The sequence below is a fragment of the Geotrypetes seraphini genome, chromosome 17 (genome assembly GCF_902459505.1).
Source record: "Geotrypetes seraphini chromosome 17, aGeoSer1.1, whole genome shotgun sequence".
Lineage (NCBI taxonomy): Eukaryota > Metazoa > Chordata > Amphibia > Gymnophiona > Dermophiidae > Geotrypetes > Geotrypetes seraphini.
Genome location: NC_047100.1, coordinates 13,296,395 through 13,321,982, shown reverse-complemented (window position 1 = coordinate 13,321,982; position 25,588 = coordinate 13,296,395). Strand labels below are relative to the sequence as shown.

General features: G+C 41.2%; 1 protein-coding gene across 1 annotated transcript in view; it reads right to left on the bottom strand.

Annotated features, from left to right (window-relative positions):
* Positions 1–25,588, bottom strand: part of CACNA1D (calcium voltage-gated channel subunit alpha1 D) — a 330,148-nt gene that overhangs the window by 145,743 nt on the left and 158,817 nt on the right. Inside the window, exons 9-15 of the mRNA XM_033925872.1 lie at positions 21,663–21,750; positions 19,797–19,823; positions 15,574–15,734; positions 14,763–14,988; positions 12,818–13,025; positions 6,110–6,230; positions 3,800–3,914 (exon numbers count right to left, since the gene is read on the bottom strand). Of these exons, the coding sequence (XP_033781763.1) occupies positions 3,800–3,914; positions 6,110–6,230; positions 12,818–13,025; positions 14,763–14,988; positions 15,574–15,734; positions 19,797–19,823; positions 21,663–21,750 (946 nt within the window). The remainder of the gene's footprint in view (positions 1–3,799; positions 3,915–6,109; positions 6,231–12,817; positions 13,026–14,762; positions 14,989–15,573; positions 15,735–19,796; positions 19,824–21,662; positions 21,751–25,588) is intronic.

Genomic DNA, 25,588 nt, shown 5'->3' with positions numbered 1-25,588 from the left:
AAAGCATCGTAGAGAATGTCTTTTATTGAAAGCTGGAGTCACTTCACTGGGAGCGACCTTTTACTTAGGACATCCTCGCAAGTGTATTGTTTGCTACCGTTCACTTAAATATGTCTTTTTTGAACCTCAACAGTTAATTGCTTTTCTGACTTTGTCTCGACTGGATAAAGAGAAACCAACAGCTCTATAGTTTATCTAACTGCTCATATTTCAGTTCTGTCTGTAATTTATCTTCTTACATTAATATTCTTTTGCTCGCTAAATTGTAATCTTAGATCTATATTTTGAGGACTTGAGAGTTGGGTTAGTTGAAAATAATTTTCTTTATTGACTATTATCTAAATAGGTTTGACTGTGATTTATATCGGTTATAAGTCATATCTTTACTAACTCACTTTCTGTATAAGTGATTACTTGGTATGTAATTTGAAAATCTATAAATTTAAAAATTAAAAAAAAAAGAAGAAGAAATATATTCAATTCCACCAACAAGCACTTGAAAATGAAACAAACTATGAGACCAGCAGCAGCTCCTGCCTACTAGGTCCAACGTGGATTTTCAGCTGCACAGTGCCAGTACCTGAATATAGGGTTACCAGATTTTCCATCTGGAAAATCTGGACCCCTACACTCACCCCCAGGCCTGCCCAGTCCCACCCATCCCTGCCCTGGTTCCGCCACATCATACCCCCCGATCCCACGCCCAAGCTCGCCCCAGGACTGCCTCCAATCCTGTCCCCTGCTGCCTGTTCTCGCTGGGCAGCACATCCACGAATGAGACGAAATGGCTGGAGAACAGAAAACAGAGAGTGGGCATAAATGGGAAGTTCTCCGACTGGGAGAAAGTGACTAGAGGTATACCCCAGGGCTCGGTACTTGGGCCGATCTTATTTAATATTTATATCAATGACCTGGAAGAAGGAACATCCAGTGAGATCATCAAGTTTGCAGATGACACAAAGCTATGCCGGGCGATCAGATGGCAGAAGGATAGCGAGGAACTCCAGAGTAGAGAATGACACGGTGACAAAATTCATCACCGTTCCTGTCCCCGCGGATAACCGCGGTAAACAATCTTCATGTCATTCTTTAAGAAGAGAGGGAAGAATCAGAGTATGAATGGCCACTACCACTGACCCGCAAGCTTTGCTTTGACGAATGCTGGTGTAGAAGGACTGAGGTTGAAATAGACACTACAGAATGACAGTCTCTGGTATCCAGAGCAGATATTGTGATGTCATAATGCCTCATTCCACCAGTGCCTAAGAGCCAATCACATCAATGATGTCACAATGGTTTCATTATCCTTGGCTCCCATAAGAATCAGAGTATGAATGGCCACAACCACTGACCCGCAAGCTTTGCTTTGAAGAATGCTGGTGTAGAAGGACCGAGGTTGAAATAGACACTAGAAAATGACATAGGATTATTTCCCATGGTTATCCACAGGGACGGGAACGGTGATGAATTTTGTCACCGTGTCATTCTCTACTCCAGAGCGACTTGTGTAAGTTAGAGAAATGGCAGATGAAGTTTAATGTGGAGAAATGCAAAGTAATGCATTTAGGCAGAAAAAATAAGGAACATGAGTATAGAATACCCCTCAAAGATCCCTCCGATCTGTCTCTCAAAACTTGCTTTCCATCCCATCCTTAAACATCAATACTATGCGCACTAATATTTTCACTGCTAGCGCCCCTTCACTATGGAACTCCGTTCCAAACCATTTAAGAGAAGACATCCCTAAATTACTTCAAGTCCAAATTAAAAGACTTTTTGTTTAAAGACCCCTTTGGACTTTAACCATCCTTTGAAGGACATTTTATAGACCTGCCTTCTTGGTTCCTTCCTGCAATAATGTCCATCTTCCCCCTTCCCTTGTATTTCCCCCTCTTTGTTCTGTACTTTAAATATTGTAGTTACACCCCTTTTCCTAATTTCCCAGTTTGTTCATAATTGTTTCATTTGTCTGAGTGAAGCGCTGTTTGTTCTTATAACTATTAGACATCAAACCAATCTTTTTAGACAAAAACAACTCATATAGGTTCAGTAATGCCATTCATCTCGTTCCAACTTCATAAAATTCAATCAAATTTAAACAATTTATATTTCAAGAGCCTTCAGAAGCGGCTTCCTCATCGGCTCATCAAACTTTTTTTTGCTAGTCCCAACGACAAAATAACAAACTCATTGCTTCATCTTAATGGTCATGACTACCCGATTATTAAATCTATCAAAATTCTGGGAGTCACACTAGACCGACATTTAACACTAGCAGAACACACAAACTTAGCGGTACAAAAATGCTTTTTTTACATTGTGGAAATTAAGAACCATAAAAAAATATTTTGATCCTTTATCGTTCAGACTATTGGTACAGGCATTAGTTTTATCTATTTTAGACTATTGTAACATCATCTATTTAGGAGCACCTAAAAAAATTATGAGGAAATTAAGGATAATTCAGAATACAGCTGTTCGATTGATTTTTGGTTTAAAAAAGAATGACTATATTAGTCCATATTATCGTTTGCTTCATTGGCTGCCTTTGGAGGCAAGAGTGTTATTCAAATTTTCCTGTATCTGCTTTAAGCTGATATTGGGATTGTCTCCAGCTTACCTTTTTCCCCATTTTGTGTTGCATAGACCATCAAGAGAAACTAGATACTTCTACTTATTTTCTTATCCAAAAATTAATGGGTGCAGATATAAGACCTTCTTAGATAGGACCCTAGCATTTCAATCTGGTAGGCAGCCATCTTGGTTAGGTAAATGTATTCAGCAAGCTATGTTATCCTATTGCAGTTTTCAAAAATTAATTAAGACCACTTTGTTCGATAAGTTTATTACTTAGTGAGTTTTGTTACTGAAATTCTATTTAACAAATATTTGTATTTTTTACTGTATTATTGTATTTTGCTGATTGTCCAGCTCTTTTTAGTGTAAACCGCCTAGAACTTTTGGTTATGGCGGTATAAAAGAATAAAGTTGTTATTATTATATAAAGTAAAACCTTGGTTTGCGAGCATAATTCGTTCCAGAAGCATGCTTGTAATCCAAAGCACTCGTATATCAAAGTGAATTTCCCCATAGGAAATAATGGAAACTCAGACGATTCGTTTCACAACCCAAAAACTTTAATACAAAATACTATACGTACTCGTATTGCAAGACCTCGCTCATTTAGAACAGTCACTACACTCCCGGAGCGTCAGAAAGAGAAGAACCATCAGCTCAGTTGTGATGATGTACTCGTATTGCAAGACTTTGCTTATTTAAAATAGTCACTACATTCTTGCAGTGTCAGAGAGAGAAGAACCATCGGCTCAGTTGTGATGTGTGTACACTGTATGTACTTGTATTGCAAGAAATTGCTTGTATATCAAGTTAAAATTTAATAAAATGTTTTGCTTGCCTTGCAAAACGCTTGCAAAGCAAGTTACTTGCAATCCAAGGTTTTACTGTACTTATATTCTTATTAATTAGAACTTATCTGGAAAGCTCTGGTGTGGCATATAGCCTAACGTACTGTATACCCCTAGGTATTAAATTGCAGGTTTTCAGGACTCCCTAATGAAAATACATAATAAATATATGACATATTTGCATAGATTGCATGCAAATCTCTCTCAAGAGTGTCCATGAGGAAAAGCTGAGAATCTGACTGACTGGGAGGTCCCGAGGACTGGTTAGAGCTTCACAGCACTAGCAACTGTACGCTATGGGAGACCCTTTCAGCATTACTAATGAAAGCAAACCTTCAATTTTGTTGTCTTACTACTGGGGGGGTGTTAGATACCTGGCAGTCTTTTTTTTTTCTTTTTCCTCTGCTTCTTCTTTTTGAGCTGTATTCAAGCTTTCAGCGTCTGCTAAATTATCCACAGCAATGGCCAAAAAGACATTCAGCAGAATATCTGGTTCAAATCATCTTAAGGACCAAACAGTACACATTGTCCGTATCATACGTTTCGTTGGGGGTTCACTCACTTGAGTTCTTGTTTTTTGTCGTATTACCTTACCATGATTGTATTTGAAATTGACCTTGTTTTGCTCCTAAGTTATTTGTACGTGCACCCTCACCTCTCAGGTACGGTCTTTTACTTAATTCCTGTTAACCGCAATGAACTTCACAGTGTATTGCGGTATACAAATAAAATTTTATGCTATGTTATGTTATCAGTAGCCTACTTAGGGTGAGAGGCGCCCTTCACCCACCCCTTTCTCCGCCCCCACCTGCTCTTTCCACACCCCCTAAAGCCATGTGCATGCCCCTTCCCTTCTTCAACCTGCTGCTCACACCAGCATCGGCTCTTCCTCTGACATCACTTCCTAGGTGCAGGTCCAGGAAGTGACATCAGAGGGAGAGCCAATGCTGGCGCGAGCAGCAGTTTGGGGTTGTTGCTTGCACCATGAACGTTAAGGAGGTATGAGGGAAGGGAAGGGGTGCGCACATGTGGTAGAAGGAGGTGGGGAAGGATTGGAGGAGGGGCAGAGAGCAGGACGGGTGCCAGCACCCAGGGTGGACCCCACCCCCTTACTATGCCACTGTATACTATGTTATGTTAAGACTGCAATGCAGCACATCGCACAATCAATTTCTGGGGGGGGGGGGACATAGGGTGACAAATTGTAAAAAAAAAAAGGGCAGGAGAGTAACTGTAGAAAAATATATATTAACCCTTTAACCCTTTAATAGTGAAATGGCTGCTTTACGTAACATGATGTTGAATGAGCAACAGTACCAAGAAAAGACATTTGGAGATGCAGATCTCCCATAAGAGCCATAGAAGACACACGTTGCTTCTCAGCAAAAATGCCAAATAAAGGGTTAATGACATAAACAATACCCACAGGAACAAAGAAAAAACACAGACTAAGAAAAAATATTGCAAGGATCCAGGAGCAGCCATCAGCACCCTCATTAACATCCTCAACTTAACTCCACCTATACATTTGTCCAAAAATACTGATTCATCCAGAAAAGACTTCAAGGTCACTTCAGCAGCTGACAAATCAAGGCATAAACACTTCTGCTTGAAGCAGAGGTAATCCAAGCTGTAAGGCTGCCATTTCCAGTGCAAAAGATTTTGACAGCTTTTGCTTCCCTCAGAAACTTACTGCTGAGAGTAAAAAACTTCTTCTATTATTAGGGGTCACTAACTGGAAAGAAGATGACCCCATGAGCCTGGAAAGAAGCATAGGACACATCCAGAGGGAGGAGAGGATTTAACTATAAATAGGGTTTGTGCCCTAGGGTATCACCTTTTGTTTGGCAAACTTTATCTAGGTCAACACAAATTTATCATACAGTCCATTCTCGTTATTCATAGTGGTATGGCTCCCAGAAAAGGCCGCAACCCGTGAAATTGCGAATGACAAAACACTGCGCCCGTGGAATAATAGAGGTTAGGTTCCAGCATATATTTTGTGCCTTGAAACCGCAAACCGTGAACAATGGATCCTATTGTAAAAATTGACATAAGTTCCTGCATGGGACAGCATTTGACAAAAGCCATAGCAGAACATTTAGAATGCTGCAAACCTATGTTTTTACTTGCAGTATTCCTTATAGAAATAACATTCTTAAAATAATTGCACAGAACAATGCTAGAAAATAAATAAATGTACAGTATTGTACAATAATGTACAGAATTGCACAATTAATCTGCTTATCAACCAATGTAATACACCATGGTTTTCTCACCATTAAAAGTACAGTAATGCTGTTAAATTAAAAAAAAATTGCACACATCAATGCTGAAAAAAAATGTAGTACGGTTCAGAAGTTCTATAGGATGCTGTATTTTAGGTTTCTTCCAGCTATGATAGTGTTTTTCCATAAAACAAAACATTATAGAATTTTCTTAATCCTCCTCTCTCACCATTGCTTCCTATGGTGTTATTCCTAAACTTCCATACAAAAAGATTTCTTACGTTCAAATAAGTTTATTATAGGTTTTCACATTAATTCTGTTATCACTTGGCACTTGAATCAGATTCTTGCTGAATTAAAAATATTCTGGTTCTAGTGAGGGCTATAATTCTAATTCTGAATGCTGACAATCATAAAGGACAAATTAGTAGATAATTAATTGAACAGAAAGGATACAGTTACCACATATGAACAGAATAATGAAGTATATACAAACTATCATTCCTGAGGAGGATGGTCCACCGTAGGCCATAATACCATCATACATGACAGCATTCCAGTCTTCACCTGTCAGAATCTAATGAGTAGAACAGATGGACTGAACAATGTACAACACTTCCGAATGGGCATTCCATTTAGATCATATTTGGTTATCATTATTTCTTATGTTAAATACTTTGGAAACGCAGGCAGAAAATTACTTGAAAATTCAATGTTAGGTCTAATACAGGCACCAGCATTGAATATCCAGGCTTCTGGGAGTTATTTAGGTGCCGATCAATTTGTCAGATCAGTGACCAGATAATTGCCTGTAGGTGTACATAAACTTCCATTTTTAATGATCAAAAAATTCTGCATTGGAGTACCTGTTTATAGAATGTACTAAAAAATCAATATAACACCCCATTTTTTTTAAACAAAAAGAAAAGCAATGCTCTGTGGAAAGTTAGTTATTTCTAATCTTGTATTCTTGAGACTTTCTGGAGTAAAAAGGTTCCCAGACAGAGTTAACTAAAGGCCTCCAGGTGCATTCCAAGTATTTTTGCTATGGTTTTTAAATGGGATGATTTCAACAACAAATTCCTGTTGACCTTCTCCAATCCATCCTTTTGCTTGCAAAACAACACTACTACACCCTACTTGACTGATTCTCTTGGATCCAACGCCCGTTGCCCCTTTACCACATTCAACTCTCTTCTCAAAGTGCCCTCACTTCTGACTCCTCCTTCACTTTCTCCCAAGACCATGGCTGAGTACTTATGACAGTGTTCAAAAGACTAACCTTGAGTTCTCAACTGAATTGCCACCACCTCTCCTTCCTACCGTCCGCCCCGTTGATGCTCCATTTTGGCCAGGTCTTCATTGTTGGATTCTATGGCACTCTCTTCAAAAATTTCTTCCACGTCTTCATGTGTCATGGCCTTGAAGCCTTCTCCACTGATTGAGAACACCATATGATGGTTTCCTAGGAACATTTTCAATAACTCCTGCCACCTTTCTTTCCTTCTCTGAAAACACAGAGGAGGATACTATACATCTTCTCTCCTCCTCCAAACTCACTACCTGTTCCTCTGATCCTATCTCCATCCATCTACTGATCCCCATCTTTCCTACTGTCATCCCCACTATCTGCCATATCCTTATCCTAGAACGCTATACTGCGACTGCACCCAACACCTTCAAACATGCTGTAATTACGCCACTCCTCAAAAAACCATTGCTGGACCTTACCTGCCCCTCCAATTATCGCTCCGTCTCCCTCCTCCCCTTCTTATCCAAGCTACTGGAATGTGCTGTTCACTGCCATTGTCTTGACTTTCTTTCATCTCGAGCCATTCTCAACCCACTTCAAACGGACTTTTGCCCACTCCATTCTACGGAAACTGCCCTTGTCTCCAATGATCTACTCCTGGCCAAATCCAAAGGCTTCTATCCATCCTCATCCTCCTTGATCTATCTGTGGCCTTTGACACTGTAGATCGCCACCTGCTCATCGATAAGCTGTCCTCGCTTGGATTTCAGGGTTCTGCTATTTCATGGTTTTCTTCCCATCTGTAGAGTATCCTCCTCCGCTGCATTCTACTATCAGTCAGTGTACCTCAGGCGCTGTTCTGGGACCTCTTCTCTCCATCTACATATCCTTCCTTAGTGCTCTAATCTCCTCCCATGGCTTCCAGTTCCATCTCTAGGCTGACGACTCACAAATTTACCTCTCTATGCCTGAAATTTCTACAGGGATCCAAGCCCAAGTCTTGGCCTGTTTGGCTGACATTTCTACCTGGATGTCTTGCCACCATCTAATATTAAATATGGGCAAGACTGAACTCCTTATCTTTCCTCCTAAACCTACTTCTCCTCTTTCTCCGTTCGCTATTTTGATGGCTAACGCTCTCATCTTCCCTGTCTCATCAGCACGCAACCTCGGGGTCATCTTTGACGCATCTCTTTCCTTCTCATCGTATATTCAACAGAACGCCAAAACGTGTTGCTTCTTTCTATACAACGTTGCTAAAATCCAGACTTTTCTATCTGAGCACGCTGCCACGCTCCCCATCCACACTCTCATCACCTCTCGCCTGGATTACTGCAACATGCTTCTCACAGGTCTTCTGCCAAGCTATCTCCGTCCCTTCCAATCCGTTCAGAATTCTGCTGCATGCCTCATTTTCCGCGCAAAACACAGGGGAAACAAATCCACAACAGATAGAATAATAGGGACAAGTGGAATTGTCCAATAAGAAAAGGTGCAATGAATAAAGATGTCTTTCAACTCATCTGAATAATCAGGTAATCCTTTATTCTTCCAAAAATACTCGACCCGACATGTACATGTTTCGGCCCTACGGCCTGCGTCAGGAGTCTATAGGCAATGTATAAAATCATATGAACATATATGAAAACATATCAACACTATCAAAATATATATTAACACATTCAAATTACTAAAAATATATTATAAAAGAAACAGCAATATTGATTAACCAATACACACAACCATATATTTTAATACACCAAACATAAAAAAGTATAAATAACTTATATCATATAAATGTATCATATACAAAATATCATATATAAATTTAAAATAAACCATAAATAACAAATAAATTTAAAATAGAGCACAATCTAGATATAACAACAAAACAATCAATCAATGCATCAATGTATTTTCACTAAAAAAACTAAAAGTAAAAATACTTAATTACATGGAGTAAAAAGATAACAACAACAATAAGCCAAAAAACAAATCAATATGTTTAAACACTATATACTCAATAATCATAAACTAATAAAAGTGTATCTACATACTGGAAATAAATATATAAAATATATTAAAATAAAGTCACTAAAAGAGCAGATATCAATATTAAAAAAGGAAGTAATTAACCAAAGACAACTAACCCAGCAGACGTCAATATTAAAAAGGATATAAATAACTAGAATAATAGTAATAAGAACACTGCAGTACCTTAGAGATCTTTGGGTATGAAATAACCTGGTGTATGGACCACTCTAGAAAACTGTATTTATCTAAAAATAGAAAAGGTACATCTACTGAAAGGTAGAACAAAAAAATATATAAAAACTATGCCGTTATAAAATTAAAAAAGAGAGTGAAATATAAATCTATAGTGCCACAATTCAATGTACATAAATCACAGAGATGAAAAAACAAAAACAAAAATCATTTGTCAAAACGTCATTGTATGAATGCTGGCACAACCAGTTGAAACCACGCTGCAGTCAGATCAAAACCTGAATTGGTATGTACTTTGAGGTTTTCATACCTTTCTAGTGATATTCAGTATATCATTAGAAAAAATTGGCACATTTTACAGCCCCATGCTTGTTTTGAAAGGATCAAACCAGTAATAGCATATTCAAGAAATAGAAACTTAAGGGACATTTTAGTACCATCTGCGTTACCAGGATCCCCAGTTGTTAGTGATGGCCCCGTAGGACACATACCTTGCGGACATTGTTCTGTATGTAAGCATAGTATGACGGTGACTAGTTATGAACATCCAGTGACGGGAGTCAAAATAAATTTGACAGAATATAGTGATTGTCAGACATCACAAGTGATTTATGCTATCATTTGTCCTTGTAATAAATGGTACATTGGAAAAACAAAACGTATGATTAAAACTAGATTAATTGAACATAGGAGCTGTATTAGCAGAAATGTACAATCTGCTCCGATTGTTGAACATTGGTACGATAAAGGACACTGCATTACGGATTTAAAGTTTTTTGTTTTAAAAGTTGTTAAAACCAGATGGAGAGGTGGTAATTCGGACAATTTCCTTATAAAGGAGGAACAACGCTTTATACACAATTTTAATACCATCAGTCCACAAGGTCTTAACATGGAATTAGATTTGAGATCTTGTATGTGAGCCCCCTATATATATATATATTTTTTATGTTGAGTATTATTGCAGTTGTATTGTTATATTTTATTATTTTTATTGGTTTTATTCTTTTATTCTTTATATTTTGCCATTTCTGTTTTTTATTTTTATTTTTTTATTTTTTTCTTATGTTTGAGCTCTTTTGTCAATTTTATATATACCATATATTTTTTCTTATGTTCTTACATTGATTTGCATTTGTTTAGCTCTTTTTATGTTCAATTTTCCCTCTGTTTTTTGTTTTTACCTCTTTTGAGGACTTTATAGCATCTTTTTGCTTCATAGCACGTTTCTCTTTAGATACTGATGACGTCATCACGTTTCTTACGTCATCACGTTTTTTCCGCTTTTTATTCACTGCCTTTTTGCGACCTGTACAATTTTCAATTTCACTTTACAGCCAGCATTCGCATGACGGCGTCTTGGTAAGCGTCCCTCTTTTTATCTTTATTTTATTTTCTTTTTCTACCTTGCTTTTTATTTTTAGTATCGTTTGCAACTTTGCCTTTTAGTTTCATTTTCAGTAGCGTTTGGGGTACTACAGTCACTTATACATATTTTTTATGTATTATCCTCAACTTTGCTTTTTATTTGCTTTTTATTTGCCTTTGATTTTCAATCACAGCACCGTTCGGGCTGTGGCACTGTAGCCACTTTTACTGTGTTTTTATTTGCCTTTTAATTTTACTTTACAGCACCGTTTGGGCTGTGGCACTATAGTCACTTTTTCTATGCGTGGTTTCAACTGGTTGTGCCAGCATTCATACAATGACGTTTTGACAAATGATTTTTGTTTTTGTATCTCTGATTTATGTACATTGAATTGTGGCACTATAGATTTATATTTCACTCTCTTTTTTAATTTTATAACGGCATAGTTTTTATATATTTTTTTGTTCTACCTTTCAGTAGATGTACCTTTTCTATTTTTAGATAAATACAGTTTTCTAGAGTGGTCCATACACCAGGTTATTTCATACCCAAAGATCTCTAAGGTACTGCAGTGTTCTTATTACTATTATTCTAGTTATTTATATCCTTTTTAATATTGACGTCTGCTGGGTTAGTTGTCTTTGGTTAATTACTTCCTTTTTTAATATTGATATCTGCTCTTTTAGTGACTTTATTTTAATATATTTTATATATTTATTTCCAGTATGTAGATACACTTTTATTAGTTTATGATTATTGAGTATATAGTGTTTAAACATATTGATTTGTTTTTTGGCTTATTGTTGTTGTTATCTTTTTACTCCATGTAATTAAGTATTTTTACTTTTAGTTTTTTTAGTGAAAATACATTGATGCATTGATTGATTGTTTTGTTGTTATATCTAGATTGTGCTCTATTTTAAATTTATTTGTTATTTATGGTTTATTTTAAATTTATATATGATATTTTGTATATGATACATTTATATGATATAAGTTATTTATACTTTTTTATGTTTGGTGTATTAAAATATATGGTTGTGTGTATTGGTTAATCAATATTGCTGTTTCTTTTATAATATATTTTTAGTAATTTGAATGTGTTAATATATATTTTGATAGTGTTGATATGTTTTCATATATGTTCATATGATTTTATACATTGCCTATAGACTCCTGACGCAGGCCGTAGGGCCGAAACATGTACATGTCGGGTCGAGTATTTTTGGAAGAATAAAGGATTACCTGATTATTCAGATGAGTTGAAAGACATCTTTATTCATTGCACCTTTTCTTATTGGACAATTCCACTTGTCCCTATTATCATTTTCCGCCAGTGCCATTATGCACATATTACCTCTCTCCTCAAGTTGCTTCATATGGCTCCCTGTCCACTTCTGCATACAGTTCAAACTCCTCTTACTGATCTACAAATGCTCCTCAATATCTATCCTCTCTTATCTCTCCTTATACTCCGTCCCGGGAACTCTGTTCGTCAGGCAAGTCTCTCTTCTCTGTTCTCTTCTCCTCTACTGCCAACTCCCGACTCCATCCCTTCTGCATTGCTGCGCCGTAAGCCTGCAGAAATCTGCCTGATTTGGTGCATAGGGCTCTGTCTCTGGCAGTATTCAAATCCAGGTTAAAAGTCCACTTTTTCGAAGCTGAATGTAAGTCTAACCCCACTGACTTGTAAAGCACCATATTTGTCTGCCGTTCCCTCTGTTGCCCTTTATCCTCTCTACCTATTTTTCCTTTTGTATTTCCCTACATGAACTGCATATTTTATTCACAATTTTTGTCCAGTGTGTCTGTCATAATTAAATTATAAGCTCTTTCGAGCAGGGATCGTCTCTTGTAGCACTACAGAAATAATAAATGGCAGTACACTTCTCCCTCCATATTCATGGTTTCAGCATTCACGGTTTCGACTATTCACGGTTTTTAGCTTGCTGGCTCCTCCCCCCCATTACGTCAGCTTGCATAGAGAAATCGCTGATTCCAAGTGTTTACAGAGAAAATCGCTGATTCCCAGCACTTTCTTCACCATGTTTTGTCTCTCCTTCGGGAATAGGCCAGGTCTCCCACCATGTTATTCACGGTTTCACCATATTCATGATGGTTTTTAATAGAAAACAGCGAATAACATCTGAAAATGTTATTTGCGTTTTTTCTGTATTCGCGGGTCTGCTAATCCCCTATCACAGCGAATATGGAGGGAGAAGTGTAGTAGTAGTAAGAATAAACTGAGGTTAAAAAAAACGAAGGCATGCAATTCAATCCAGAAATTTTAATCTAGAAAAAAATAAAAAAAGGTTACCTGGAATACAGTTAAGAGAGCCTGAGGAAAGTTATCAAAGGTACTCCGTTTTCTCTGAGTTTCATCAAAATTAAATTTGCCCCCAAAGAGCTGCATTCCAAGCAAGGAGAAAATGATGATGAAGAGGAAAAGGAGAAGCAGCAGCGATGCAATGGACTTCATTGAGTTTAGCAAAGATGCTACGAGGTTGCTCAGGGATGCCCAATGCCTGCAAAATTTAAATGTGCGGCATACATTAAAACAACAGAAGTGAAATATTAGGAAATAGAGAATGACATGAGGACAAATTTTTCCAGTCCCCCCCCCCCAGGGAACTCATTTTCCCATCCCCGCAAGTTCTTTTCCTGTCCCTGCCCCATTCCTGCAAGCTCTGTCCTCATCTGCACAAGCCTCAAACGCTTTAAAATCCTAAGTAGCAACATTCTAGAGCTCAGATTGTGATGTCATAATGCCTCATTCCACCAATGCCTAAGCTCTATCCTCATCCGCACAAGCCTCAGTGTTTGGCAGAGCTTACAGGAATGGGGCAAGGACAGCGACAAAAGTCGCGTGGACGGGGCAGAGAAACTGAGGTCCTGCGGGGACGGTGACAAATTTCTCCCTGTGTCATCCTCTATTAGAAAACACAATGAAATCTAAAACACATTATTGTAAAAACAATGTTCAGAAAGAACAAGTTTCAAAGCCATTTACAGTTGGCCATCTTGAAATTGCTTTCCCTCAGTGTTTGCACAATGTGGGCAAGTTTTAGCCACATTAGGAAGAAGTGCATTTTGAAATCTATGCATATTATTTTCCTTTAAAAAAATACGCACATAATAAAAAGTACATGGGAACATAAACATTGCCATACTGGGACAGACCAAAGGCCCATCAATCCTAGAATCTAGTTTCCAACAGTGGCCATGTCATAAGCACCTGGCAAGATCCCAATGAGTAAAACAGATTTCATGCTACTTATCCTAGGAATAAACAGTGGATTTTCCCAAGTCCAATTTAATAATGGCGTATGGACTTTTCTTTCAGGAATTATGAATAAGATCTACAGGTCTGACTTATGGTCATTGGAGAGCTCATATGTTACATCTTGTGTTCATGGAGGTTATGTCTGTTTCTGATTGGGATATAAAACAGGGTAAAATGTTACTCATGATTTGGCAAACATTTTTAAATACAACCCACTGCTTGAAGTCGGTGTTTTATTAGGTAGACCTTAATTTTTCTTAATGCATTCCTAGTAGATAAGGGCAGGTTTTCAACCTCTCCAATGTAGGGAGAACGAGAGGGCACTCTCTAAAGTTGAAAGGGGATAGATTCCGTACGAACGTAAGGAAGTTCTTCTTCACCCAGAGAGTGGTAGAAAACTGGAACGCTCTTCTGGAGTCTGTTATAGGGGAAAACGCCCTCCAGGGATTTAAGACAAAGTTAGACAAGTTCCTGCTGAACCAGAACGTACGCAGGTAGGGCTAGTCTCAGTTAGGGCACTGGTCTTTGACCAGAGGGCCGCCGCGTGAGCGGACCTTTGGGCATGATGGACCACTGGTCTGACCCAGCAGCGGCAATTCTTATGTTCTTATGGAAGGGGAGTGGGTAGGGGTTTTTGGGAGAGGGTAATTAGTTAGGTAGCCTTTCTTCTTTACAATTGTATCTGAAATATAGTTAAGTTAATTTAATTATTCTAAGATATGTTTACTTTTGTAGATATATTCATTTGCTATACATGATTATTTTACATTCATCTATTTATATATATATATATGTATATATTCATATATTGTACAATGTACTATTTCATTTAATAAAATATTTAATTATTATTATTAGGAAGTTATCCAAGCCATTTTCAGCCCTTCTAAGTTAACTGATTTCACCACATTCACTGGCAAGGAATTCCAGAGTTTAATTACACACTGAGTGAAAAAATATTTGCTAGGGTTTTTCTTACCTTGTAACTTTAAAAATCCTTAAAAGACGCACACAGCGGAACACTGAGATCCCCAGGGGGGACATGATTTGCAGCTCAACCAGAATGGTTTCAACAATACCACCACAGACCACGAAGCAATCAAAACGATTAAAGAGGGACACAAAATAAGCCTGGAGGCCTAAACTGTACATCTTTACTAACATTTCACAGGTGAATAAAGCCAGAAGAACTTTGTTTGCAACTTCTGTGAAAAAAATAAAATATTTTTTAAAAAAGTGTTTAATTCATTTTTGCTGAGATTGTTTCAAACTGCATAAAACATTTTTATTAATTACATCTATCACTGTGAAATATCATCATCACTACAATAAAACCAACCAGCAGAAGAGAAATTACATTCATGAAATTCTACTTCTATTGAAAATAAAAAATAATGCCATATCTTTCATAAACTGCTATGAGCAAGCATGAATAACATACAACATTTATAACTACTGCAGAGCCATGCTGTGAATTTTAGGTTTGTTATGCATGTCCATTTGGAATGTACAACATGTTGGATAGTGGATTATTGAATATAGTTAACAAATTCACCCAACATTCATTTAATAGCTAATCTACCCCCCTTCTACTAAATCATGATAGCAGTTATTAATGCAGGGAGCCATGCAAAATGCACCACGCTGCTCCCACAGCTCATAGGAGCTCTATGAGCGTCGGGAGCAGCGCGGAGCATTCAGCATGGCTCCCTGCTATTGCAGTTTAATAAAAGGGGGTAGATTAGGAATCTTAAATCATTAAAGTGAAAGGTGAAACATTTGGGATCTACCTTGGATTAGAGTTAGCCATTCTGGTTGATCGTAATGCTCAGAGGAGATGGTCAACGTGTTGAGAAAGACCAAGACGATAACCAACCAATAGAATGAGACGGATTTTACCGCAGCTCTGCACCTTCTTCGATTGAAACGGTTCCAGCGACGCCAGCGTCGACTGAAAAGAAATAAAGTGCATTACATGGACAAAAATGTCTGAGGCAACAAACAGGCCCAAGTAAGAAACCAACAAGGATCATGAAAGAAGTGAGGAAGTGCACCTATCTACTGAAAAATACTAAATCTCAATTCAAGACATGTAGATGATAACTCTACTCATATAACAGGGAACCTATTGTAAGCTCATTCTATAAATAAAAGTAGATACCTACTTTTATTTATTATTAATATGCAAATCTCTCTCATGCATATTCATTAGGGCTTTCCCAAAAACCCGACTGGCTGATGGTCCTCCAGGACAGGGTTGAGAACCACCGTCCTAGAGGGATCTTGATTGTCCATTGGATTCCCATCCACAATCACAGCCTGAACCCACGCTTCCCTAAAGGGCTCATCCCCAGCCTGGGCACATTTAAATTCCCCTGGGGACCCATCTCCACTCCATTCCGGCAGGCTATCCAATGGGTCTGGGACTTCCTGTTCTTGTTCCTCTGAACCCTGATTCTCATCAACTGCAGCACCCAAATCAAGGGAACCGTGCAATTTTTGCTGCCGCCGTTGGCTGTGGGATTTTGGCACCTTTGCAGGAATACACTTCTCGCTATCTCCAGGCCAGTTTTCCCCTTGGGTGGAAGCCACCTCCAAGCTATTCTTTAAGCCGGTAAAAGTAGCTCTGGGGATTCTCCTTCCCTTGCAGAGATGCTCTTCAGAATTATTGCCGATGGGCTTCTGGGGTGCAGCCAGCTCTTTCCAGAATGGCGGCCTTCACTTGTGCATAGGTTGCCATCCCTGGAAGGTAGTCTGACTGCCATCGATTAGAAGACTTCCCAAATAAGCTGTTCATGCTGTTTCTGGCCAGCCTGATCAGTGGGAAATTCCTTTCAAAGTTTATTAGGAAATCGCCCGGGTCATCCTCCGGTGCCATTTTCTTCAGCATGTGAACCGGAGGGGAAGTTTGTAGCATGGGTACCTGAGAAGCTGAGGCTGCCTCTCCTCGCAAGGCCTGTTGCAGCTAGGGTTGCTGGATTTTCCGAAACCCCTAGCCCTGCCCCCAGGCCCGCCTAGTTACGCCCATCCCCTCCCTATTCCAGTCCCCAAGCCCCCCCTAGCCCCGCCCCCCACTGCCTGCTCTTGTCGGGCAAGAAATCCACGCATGCATGGACGCTACATGATGACGCCGGCCGCACATGCACAGACTTCCTCCCTGCCCAACACAGCTTTTCAAAATCCGGACAAAGTACCTGGTTTTGAAAAGCCGTACAGACTTCCGGACATGTCCTCAAAAGGAGGAAATGTTCGGGGAAATCTGGACGTATGTTAACCCTAAACTTCTATAGCATTTGTTGCCGCTGCTGCTCCAAATGGGTCTACATAAACTGCTGCCGATGCAGTTGCTGCTGCCCCTCCATCACCACCTGAATCAGTTTCTCTATGCTTGTCATTCCTTCCATGCTTGTCAGTTCTACCTCTACAGGACTTTCCTGGCTTCTTTGCCAAGTGCACTCCAAAGCCCACTCTGTACTTGATCAGCTAAGCTCCCCAGCCTACTAATCACTTTTTAACTTTCCATTTTCTTTCTGTTACACTGGCCACAGTTTGTAGCTTATTCTGAATTCCAGACATGCACTTCTTTTCTTCCTACGCCAGGTCAGATTTTTCTCTATTGCCCTTGTAGTACTGCACTTGCCAAACAAAAAAACCCCTGCTTATTCAGCACTACCTGCACTTCTTCTGGTTCCTCTCGCAGGGTGAAGTTAATCTCCTTACTCCATTAATAAAAACCCTACCCTGCTGTAATGAGGTCCCAAGACCTACAGGTACATGAATCAGCTTCTTTGAAACAGAAGCTCAGGTTTCAGCACTGCCACCATATGTAAGAGCCTGGGCGGGTTCTTTTCAGGTAAAACCTTTGCAGACACACAGCCTGGCCACACAGGCTCAGGGGAAGAAGCGGAGTCTCTTAGTTTAAAGACAAAGTCTGAAAAGGGTCTCAGCCCTTTCAACCTTCTTCTGGCCCTGCCTCTTATCTTTCCTGGCAGCTGCTTCCTGGACTCCTCCTCTCCTGTCTCACTCATCCTTAGGGAAGAGCTACATCTCTTAAGGCAGCTCTAACACTGTGAGGGAGTATCCAGCAGGGGGAGTGGCAGTGTCTTATAGACTCCCTTACATGGCCAAAGATAAGACTTCTATTTTGGTGTTACTAAGCCAGTTAACTTAATCGCTTAAGGGCTGAATATCGGCACTTTTCCAGTTAAGTGCGTACTTTATCTCTGGACCATCCCCAAACATAGGGTTACCATACAGCTCCAGAAAAAGGAGGACAGATTGAGACATCCGGGTTTTACTTCTACTGAAACTAATGGATGTCTAGATGTCTCAATCCGTACTCCTTTTTCTGGAGCCATATGGTAACCCTACCCAAACAGCCACTTTCTATTTTCGTGGTTAGAGGGCATATTCAGTGGCATTATCTGGGAGCCACTGAACATCTCCAGATAAGCAGCTGAGCACCATTTAACTGGTTAAATAGTTCTGAATACTGGCCCATAGTGAAAGTGTAGTGGGAACCTTCTTTCATTTGTTTGTTTTGCTAGAATAAGGGTGCTCTCATCACACTGATTAAAGCTGTCTTTAAAAAAAAAAAAAAAAGGCACATTATATACACCTATGTGCTTTCCCTGTCTAGGGCACTAGAATAAAATTAATTGCTTATTCAACCTGAAAGCCATTTACTATAAATAAATCACTCAAAAACATAATGTTGTTTCTATTACACTAATGTAAAGCATGTGGTTGCCATGTTAGAAACTTAGAAACATAGAAAATGACGGCAGAAAAGGGCCACGGTCCATCAAGTCTGCCCACTCTAATGACCCACCCCCCTAACTTCTTCCCCCAAGAGATCCCACATGCCTATCCCATTTTCTCTTAAAATCTGGCACGCTGCTGGCCTCAATTACCTGCAGTGGAAGATCATTCCAATGATCAACCACCCTTTCAGTGAAGAAATACTTCCTGGTGTCGCCATGAAATTTCCCGCCCCTGATTTTCAGCGGATGCCCTCTTGTGGCCATGGGTCCTTTAAGAAAAAAGATATCATCTTCCACCTTGATACGGCCTGTGATGTATTTGAAAGTCTCAATCATGTCTTCCTTCTCTCTGCACTCCTCGAGTGAGTATAACTGCAATTTACTCAGCCTTTCCTCATATGGGAGATCCTTGAGTCCTGAGACCATCCTGGTGGCCATTCGCTGAACTGATTCAGCTCTCAGCACATCTTTTTGGTAATGTGGCCTCCAGAATTGTACACAAAATTCCAGATGAGGTCTCACCATGGATCTGTACAACGGCATTATGACTTCGGGCTTCCGGCTGACGAAACTTCTACGGATACAACCCATCATTTGTCTAGCCTTGGATGAAGCTTTCTCCACTTGATTGGCAGTTTTCATGTCTTCACTAATGATCACTAAGTCTCGTTCTGCTGCAGACCTAGCTAAGGTCTCACCATTTAGGGTGAAAGTTCTGCACGGATTTCTGCTGCCAAGGTGCATGACCTTACACTTTTTGGCATTGAAGCTTAGTTGCCAAGTCGAGGACCAATGTTCCAGTAAGAGTAGCCCACTCATATAGATTTGTTTTACCAAATAAATCAAAACTTGCTCAGTATTTAGATGCACTGCAAAATCATTCTTCTAGTGATTAACCCCTCCTTTTATGAAGCCGCGTTAGGCTTTTTTTATTGCCGGCTGTGACGATAAAAGCTCGGATGCTCTTCGAATTCCTATGAGCGTCGGAACTAACACCACTGCGGACGGCGATAAAAAAAAAAAAAGGTCTAACACGGCTTCGTAAAAGGGGGGGGGGGGGCTAAATTAGAACAATTCACAACAATACTACGCAGATTATTTTTCAAAAGAAACACATTTCTGTTTGGTATCATCTACACTTCAAATCAGATTAAACACAAATGTAATACTGATTATGCTGCAACTGATGTGCTCAAAACTGATACTGGATTCAGAAAAATAGAAAAAATAAAAAAGACGACTGTACTGACCTGAGTTTAGACTTTGACAGAAGTTGACTGAAAAGACAAACAAACAACACAAAAAAATTAAGCATCATTAAACAGTTTGCTGTTTCCATTCTTAGTAAATAGGTGACATTGTAAGCAAAAAAATGCCAAAATACTGGACATTATTACTCTAATACAGTGTTTCGCAAACTGTGTGCCTCCTGAGATTTCAGGTGTGCCGCGACACACCGGCGAGGAGGAGAGTCATCCGGAGTGGTCATTTTTTCTCTATTGGATTTTTGGATGTTTTTATCCCATAACATCCAAACTCAGACTTTAGATATCCTATTGAAAATGCCCTTCTATGTCAACAGCAAAAATTAATGTGCGATAAGTGGGTGTGTCCTGCATTTATCACACAGGGAAAACAGTTATCACATGGGCACTGCAGACCCAAGGAACAAGATGCCAGGCGCTATTAGCATACCTGTATTAACACCTGTTCCTCACCCCTCCCACTCTGATCTCTCCTCTCCTATTCCCTGATTCCACCAAAATCCCTCTCATAAATTACCGCCCCTCACTCCTGTCCCCAACCCAACCTTTTTCTCATTCCACGAAACCCCCTGAACCATCTACCTGTCCCCGAGACTTGTGGTCCAGTGGGAAGAAATGGGAGTGGGCCCCATCTACTCCCACTCTATCCAACTCTCTTAAGTCTTGCACGTAGTACTAGGAATCAGCCTTCCATATAAGGCTAGCGTCTGGTGGCGTAGTAAGGGATTGGGCGGGGGAGTGGTCCACCCCAGGCGCCATGTTTCCACCGTGTCTCTTCCTACTCCTCGCCACACGTGCCCCCCTTCCCTTCACCGCTCGCAACAACTTTAATACGCTCCTCGCAACTGCCATTGCCTCTCCCACTGACATCACTTCCGGGTGCTGTGCACAGGAAGTGGCTTCAGCAGGAGAGACAACAGGGTCACAAGGATGATGCTGACGTTCTTGTTGCTCACGGGGGAAGGGAAGAGAAGGGTGCGTGCGTGTGGCAGGGGGTATCGGTGACGGAGCGGAGGGGTGGAGACGAGGGCACCAACGCCCCTAGGTGCCTCTCACCCTCGCTACGCCACTGCTAGCGTCTACTGCACTGTGTTTAATGCAACTCAGTAAAAGGGCCGCAAGTTATCAATGTGCATAAATCAGCCACAGGCAGCCTAAATTTATACAGGATATCTTAATATCTTGCTTTTACTGTAATAGCTGTTCCCGGCAAGCTGCTTTTAAGCTCCGTCACTTTCAGCTTGCGAATAAACGAGCGTGTTACAGTAGTTGGTAGATTGTGCCGTGAGCATTTCTTGAGGTTGGCTCCCACTTGTTTTGAATAAATATCAAGAAACAGTCAAGCCACTTCTCCCTCAGTATTCGTGGGGGATAGGGGCAGAGCTGGACCGCGAATGGAGAAAAACCGAGAATATCTTCTCGTCTGGCTCTGACCCACCCCCGCCTCCCTCCCGCCTTCCCCCCGGCATTACCTGGTGGTCTAGCAGGCTCTCGAGACTACGGCGGGAGCTCACGGCAGCCATTTCCTATTGGCGATCTACACAGGGCAGGAGCGTAGGAAGATCGCTCCTGCCCCGAAAGCCTGCTAGACCACCAGGTAAGGCCAGGATGCCGGGAGGAAGGCGGGAGAGAGGCGGGAATGTGATAAATTATGGGGTTCTCCCCACCCCCCCCCAAAAAAATATTGCGAATTAGTAAAACCGCGAGTGTGGAAACCGCGAATGGGGAGGGGGAAGTGTATCTTCATCCTACTCCCTAAAAAAAACAAAACACTCAAACTCCCCCCCACCCAAATGTACACTGTATGTGTACATTTTATAGACGTCTGAGCCACGGAGACTCCAGACTTACCAGACACTACCACAGCATCCGTAGCTTTCTATCTCTCCTCCCATGGTCTCCGTGTTCACAGATTCGGTTTCACTAGTGGGAAGGCTTGCTGTTGAACAGTAAGACACATCTTAGATAAAGAAGCTGACATTAAGCAACCACAGATGCTTCCCTGCTCTACTGAAATAACGGAATGTTTCTTTCGCATCGGCACAATTTCAAGAAATATTTGCAGCACTGAAAATTCATACCTATCACCAGAAAGCACTATGATGAAGTGGTGGAGGTGCCCCCCCCCTGCTCCTTTCCACCCCCTCTCCACACTTACACACTCCCTTCCCCCCCACATACCTCTGTAAACCTTCGCCAGCATGAGTCGCTTCTCCAGAACGCTACTCGCGCCAGCGTTGGGTTTCCCTCTGACATCACTTCCTGGCCCCATGACCCAGAAGTCATTCAGAGGGGAACCAGGCCAGCTCGAGCAGCGGGCGGGAGAAGTTGCTCATGCTGGCGAAGATCTACAGAGGTAACGGCATGGAGGGGAGGGATGGCGCGAGCGCGGCATGGTGGGGCGCGACGGAGAGGTGCCAGCAGCCCCATCGAGGGGGCACCCAGGGCTGTCTGCCCCCTCCTCCTTACCACGCCACTGCTACGATGCGGTGTGGCCCTGATTTGATATATGGCACCTAGAAAATCAGCGCCAACTTGTGAAGCGCCAAACATGATTCTATAAAAGTCAGGGTGCCGTGTATAGAATCACGCTTAGCGCCACCTAAGCGGCATTAAGTGTCCTACGTTAAGCACCCAATGGCTTCTAACTCAAAAATACACCCGAGATTTACCCCCTAACCACATCCACTATCAACTATGTGCTTTGCACTAGGCACCTACCTTATATGGAATCGCGCCTGGCAAGTTGTGCGCTTTTCAATTAACTCCAATTAATGTCAATTATCAGTTCCAATTAAGCCTATTACTCAAATGTCTGCATCGGCTAGGTGTGTTGATCTGGGCACTTAACTTTCGGCAAACTTTATAGAGTCAGGGCTTGTGTCATTACTACAGATGTTCTGAGTTCTCTTCTGTATAATTCACGCAGAAAATTCTATTAATTCAGGTACAGCTTCAGATTGCTTAACACATCGAGGGTAATTTTACAACAGGGAGCCTCGTTTGAAAGGGTAAGAAGGTGTCCTCTTAGGCCCGATTTTATAAAGATAAGTATGAACACTAGCCTAAGTGGGGCAGTGGCATAGCCAGACCCAGTATTCTGGATGGGCCCACAATTTGGATGGACAGGTTTTACACCTCCCCTACATCCAGCATCTCTCCTCCCTGAACATGGCCTCTCGGCAGTTCCTCCCAGATGTACGGTATCTTTTAGGCAATCCCGACACCAGCAGTGATTCATTTTTGCTGCCAGTGCCAGTCCCCAGGCTTCCCTCTGTCATGTCCCATCCTCACTGTTGCGTCCTGTTTCCTGTCCAGCGGAATGTGGCAGAGGAAAGCTTGGTGGGGGGTGGAGGGGGGCGGTGCTGACGACAAAAATGAATCACTGCTGGCACTAGGAATGCCAGTAAGGTCCACCAGGGAGGGGCAGGGTTCGGAGATAGGAGAGCAGATGCCAGAAGGCCGCGGAGTTGGGAGGAGGAGAGGGCAGTGCGATGCCACGGCTGGGTGGGTCTGAGCTCAACTGCTCCTCGAATTAGTGGCCAGAATTAAAAGGGTGGTGTAACCTGGAGCTCAAGAAACTGTGTTTCCCCTTGGTAATGTGAAGCTCTTCCGTAATCGCATTCACATGTTTTGGAATTTATGCTATGCTATGCACTTAAGCGCAGAGGAATCATTGTTGAAGTTGCAACAGCCAAGTTAAAAGTGGCTCACCCTGTAAGTTTATGGAATTAGTATATTTGCTACAAACAAAAATAGAGAAATGGGTACGTTTAAAAATATTTTAAAACAAACGTACCATTCCAAATAAGGCAAGAATAGCAAGAGAAATATAACCTGACCCACCAAACCTTGCCCTCCATGGTAAAAACTGTCTTTCCCTCCCCTCCCCCCCAACAGAAAGGGGATTAGGATTTGATATACTGCTTGGACAAAGTGTATTAAGTGGTTAACAATCTGGTACTCACGCACTGTCCTGGTGGGCTCACAATCTTATCTAACGTCCCTGGGGCAACGGAGGACGAAGTAACTTGCCCGGGGGTCACAAGGAGCAACACAGGATTTGAACTCGCAACCTCAGGATGCTGATTCTGTAGCTCTAACCGTTCATTGTACCACACTCTTCTCTCATGGTGAGCTTTAATTCTAATATTGCACTCTGAAGATGGCTCTTTTCTCGTGGCTTGCCAAGTTTGAAGGCATCGTGTTGTTCAGAACCCGTACACTTCAACGTGAAGTTTCCCAAGAATGTCTTCTACCTCTTCCAAATTCTAACTGATGTAATCTTGCTGGGCTTACAGAACCTCTTGTACACCATCTTGAACTCAAAAGGTATGACTGGATATAAATAAAGCTATTATTATTAATACTGCACACAGTACTTGTCAGCCAGCAGAAGTAACTTCATCCACATAGCTAAGAAGCCCACTTGTTTCAGTAATTCCATTTTGCAAGGAATGTTAAAGTCTATGGGGGCGATTCTTTAAGTGGCTCAGTGCTGCACACTGAGAATATTAATGTAAGCTGATATTAGAAACATAGAAACATGATGGCAAATAAAGGCCAAATGGCCCATGTAGTCTGCCCATCCACAGTAACCATTATCTCTTCGAGAGATCCTACCTGCCTATCCCAGGCCCTCTTGAATTCAGACACGGTCTCTGTTTCCACCACCTCTTCTGGAAGACTGTTCCATGCATTTACCAACCTTTCCGTAAAAAAGTATTTCCTCAGATTACTCCGGATTTGACTCATGCACATTTATATTACGTAGGTATTTAAACGTCTCTATCATATCTCCCCTCTCCCGCCTTTCCTCCAAAGTATACAGATTGAGATCTTTAAGTCTGTCCACATACGCCTCATAACGAAGACCACACACCATTTTAGTAGCCTTCCTCTGGACCGACTTCATCATTTTTATATCTTTTTGAAGGTGCGGCCTCCAGAATTGTACACAATATTCTAAACGAGGTCTCACCAGAGTCTTATACAGACACATCAAAACCTCCTTTTTCCTAGCATCCTTCTAGCTTTTGCCGTCACCTTTTCAACCTGTTTGTCTACCTTAAGATCATCACATACAATCACACCCAAGTCCCGCTCCTCTGTCGTGCATATAAGTTCTTCACCCCCTAAACTGTACCGTTCCCTCTGGTTTTTGCAGCCCAAATGCATGACCTTGCATTTCTTAGCATTAAATTTTAGCTGCCAAATTTCATACCATTCTTCAAGCTTCACCAGGTCTTTCTTCATGTTATTCACACCATCCGGCGTGTCTACTCTATTGCAGATTTCGGTATCATCCGCAAAGAGGCAAGTCTTACCCGACAACCCTTTAGCAATATCATTTATAAAAAATGTTAAAAAGAACAGGCCCAAGAGCAGAACCTTGAGGCACACCACTGGTAACCTCCCTTTCCTCAGAGCGATCTCCATTGATCACTACCCTCTGTTGTCTTCCACTCAACCAGTTCTTGACCAAGCCCGTCACTTTGGGGCCCATCCCGAGGGCACTCAGTTTATTTATTAGACGTCTGTGTGGAACACTGTCAAAGGCTTTGCTAAAATCTAAATACACCACATCTAGCACACTTCCTCTACCCAATTCTCTGGTCACGCAGTCAAAGAAATTGATCAGATTTGTCTAACAAGACCTACCTCTAGTGGATCCATGGTGCCCAAACATTTATATGCCCTCAGTTACCCCAGCCATAGAGCAAGAACAGGCAGTGGTGTGGTAAGGGTGGGTGGCACCCTTCCCCCACCCTCTTTTC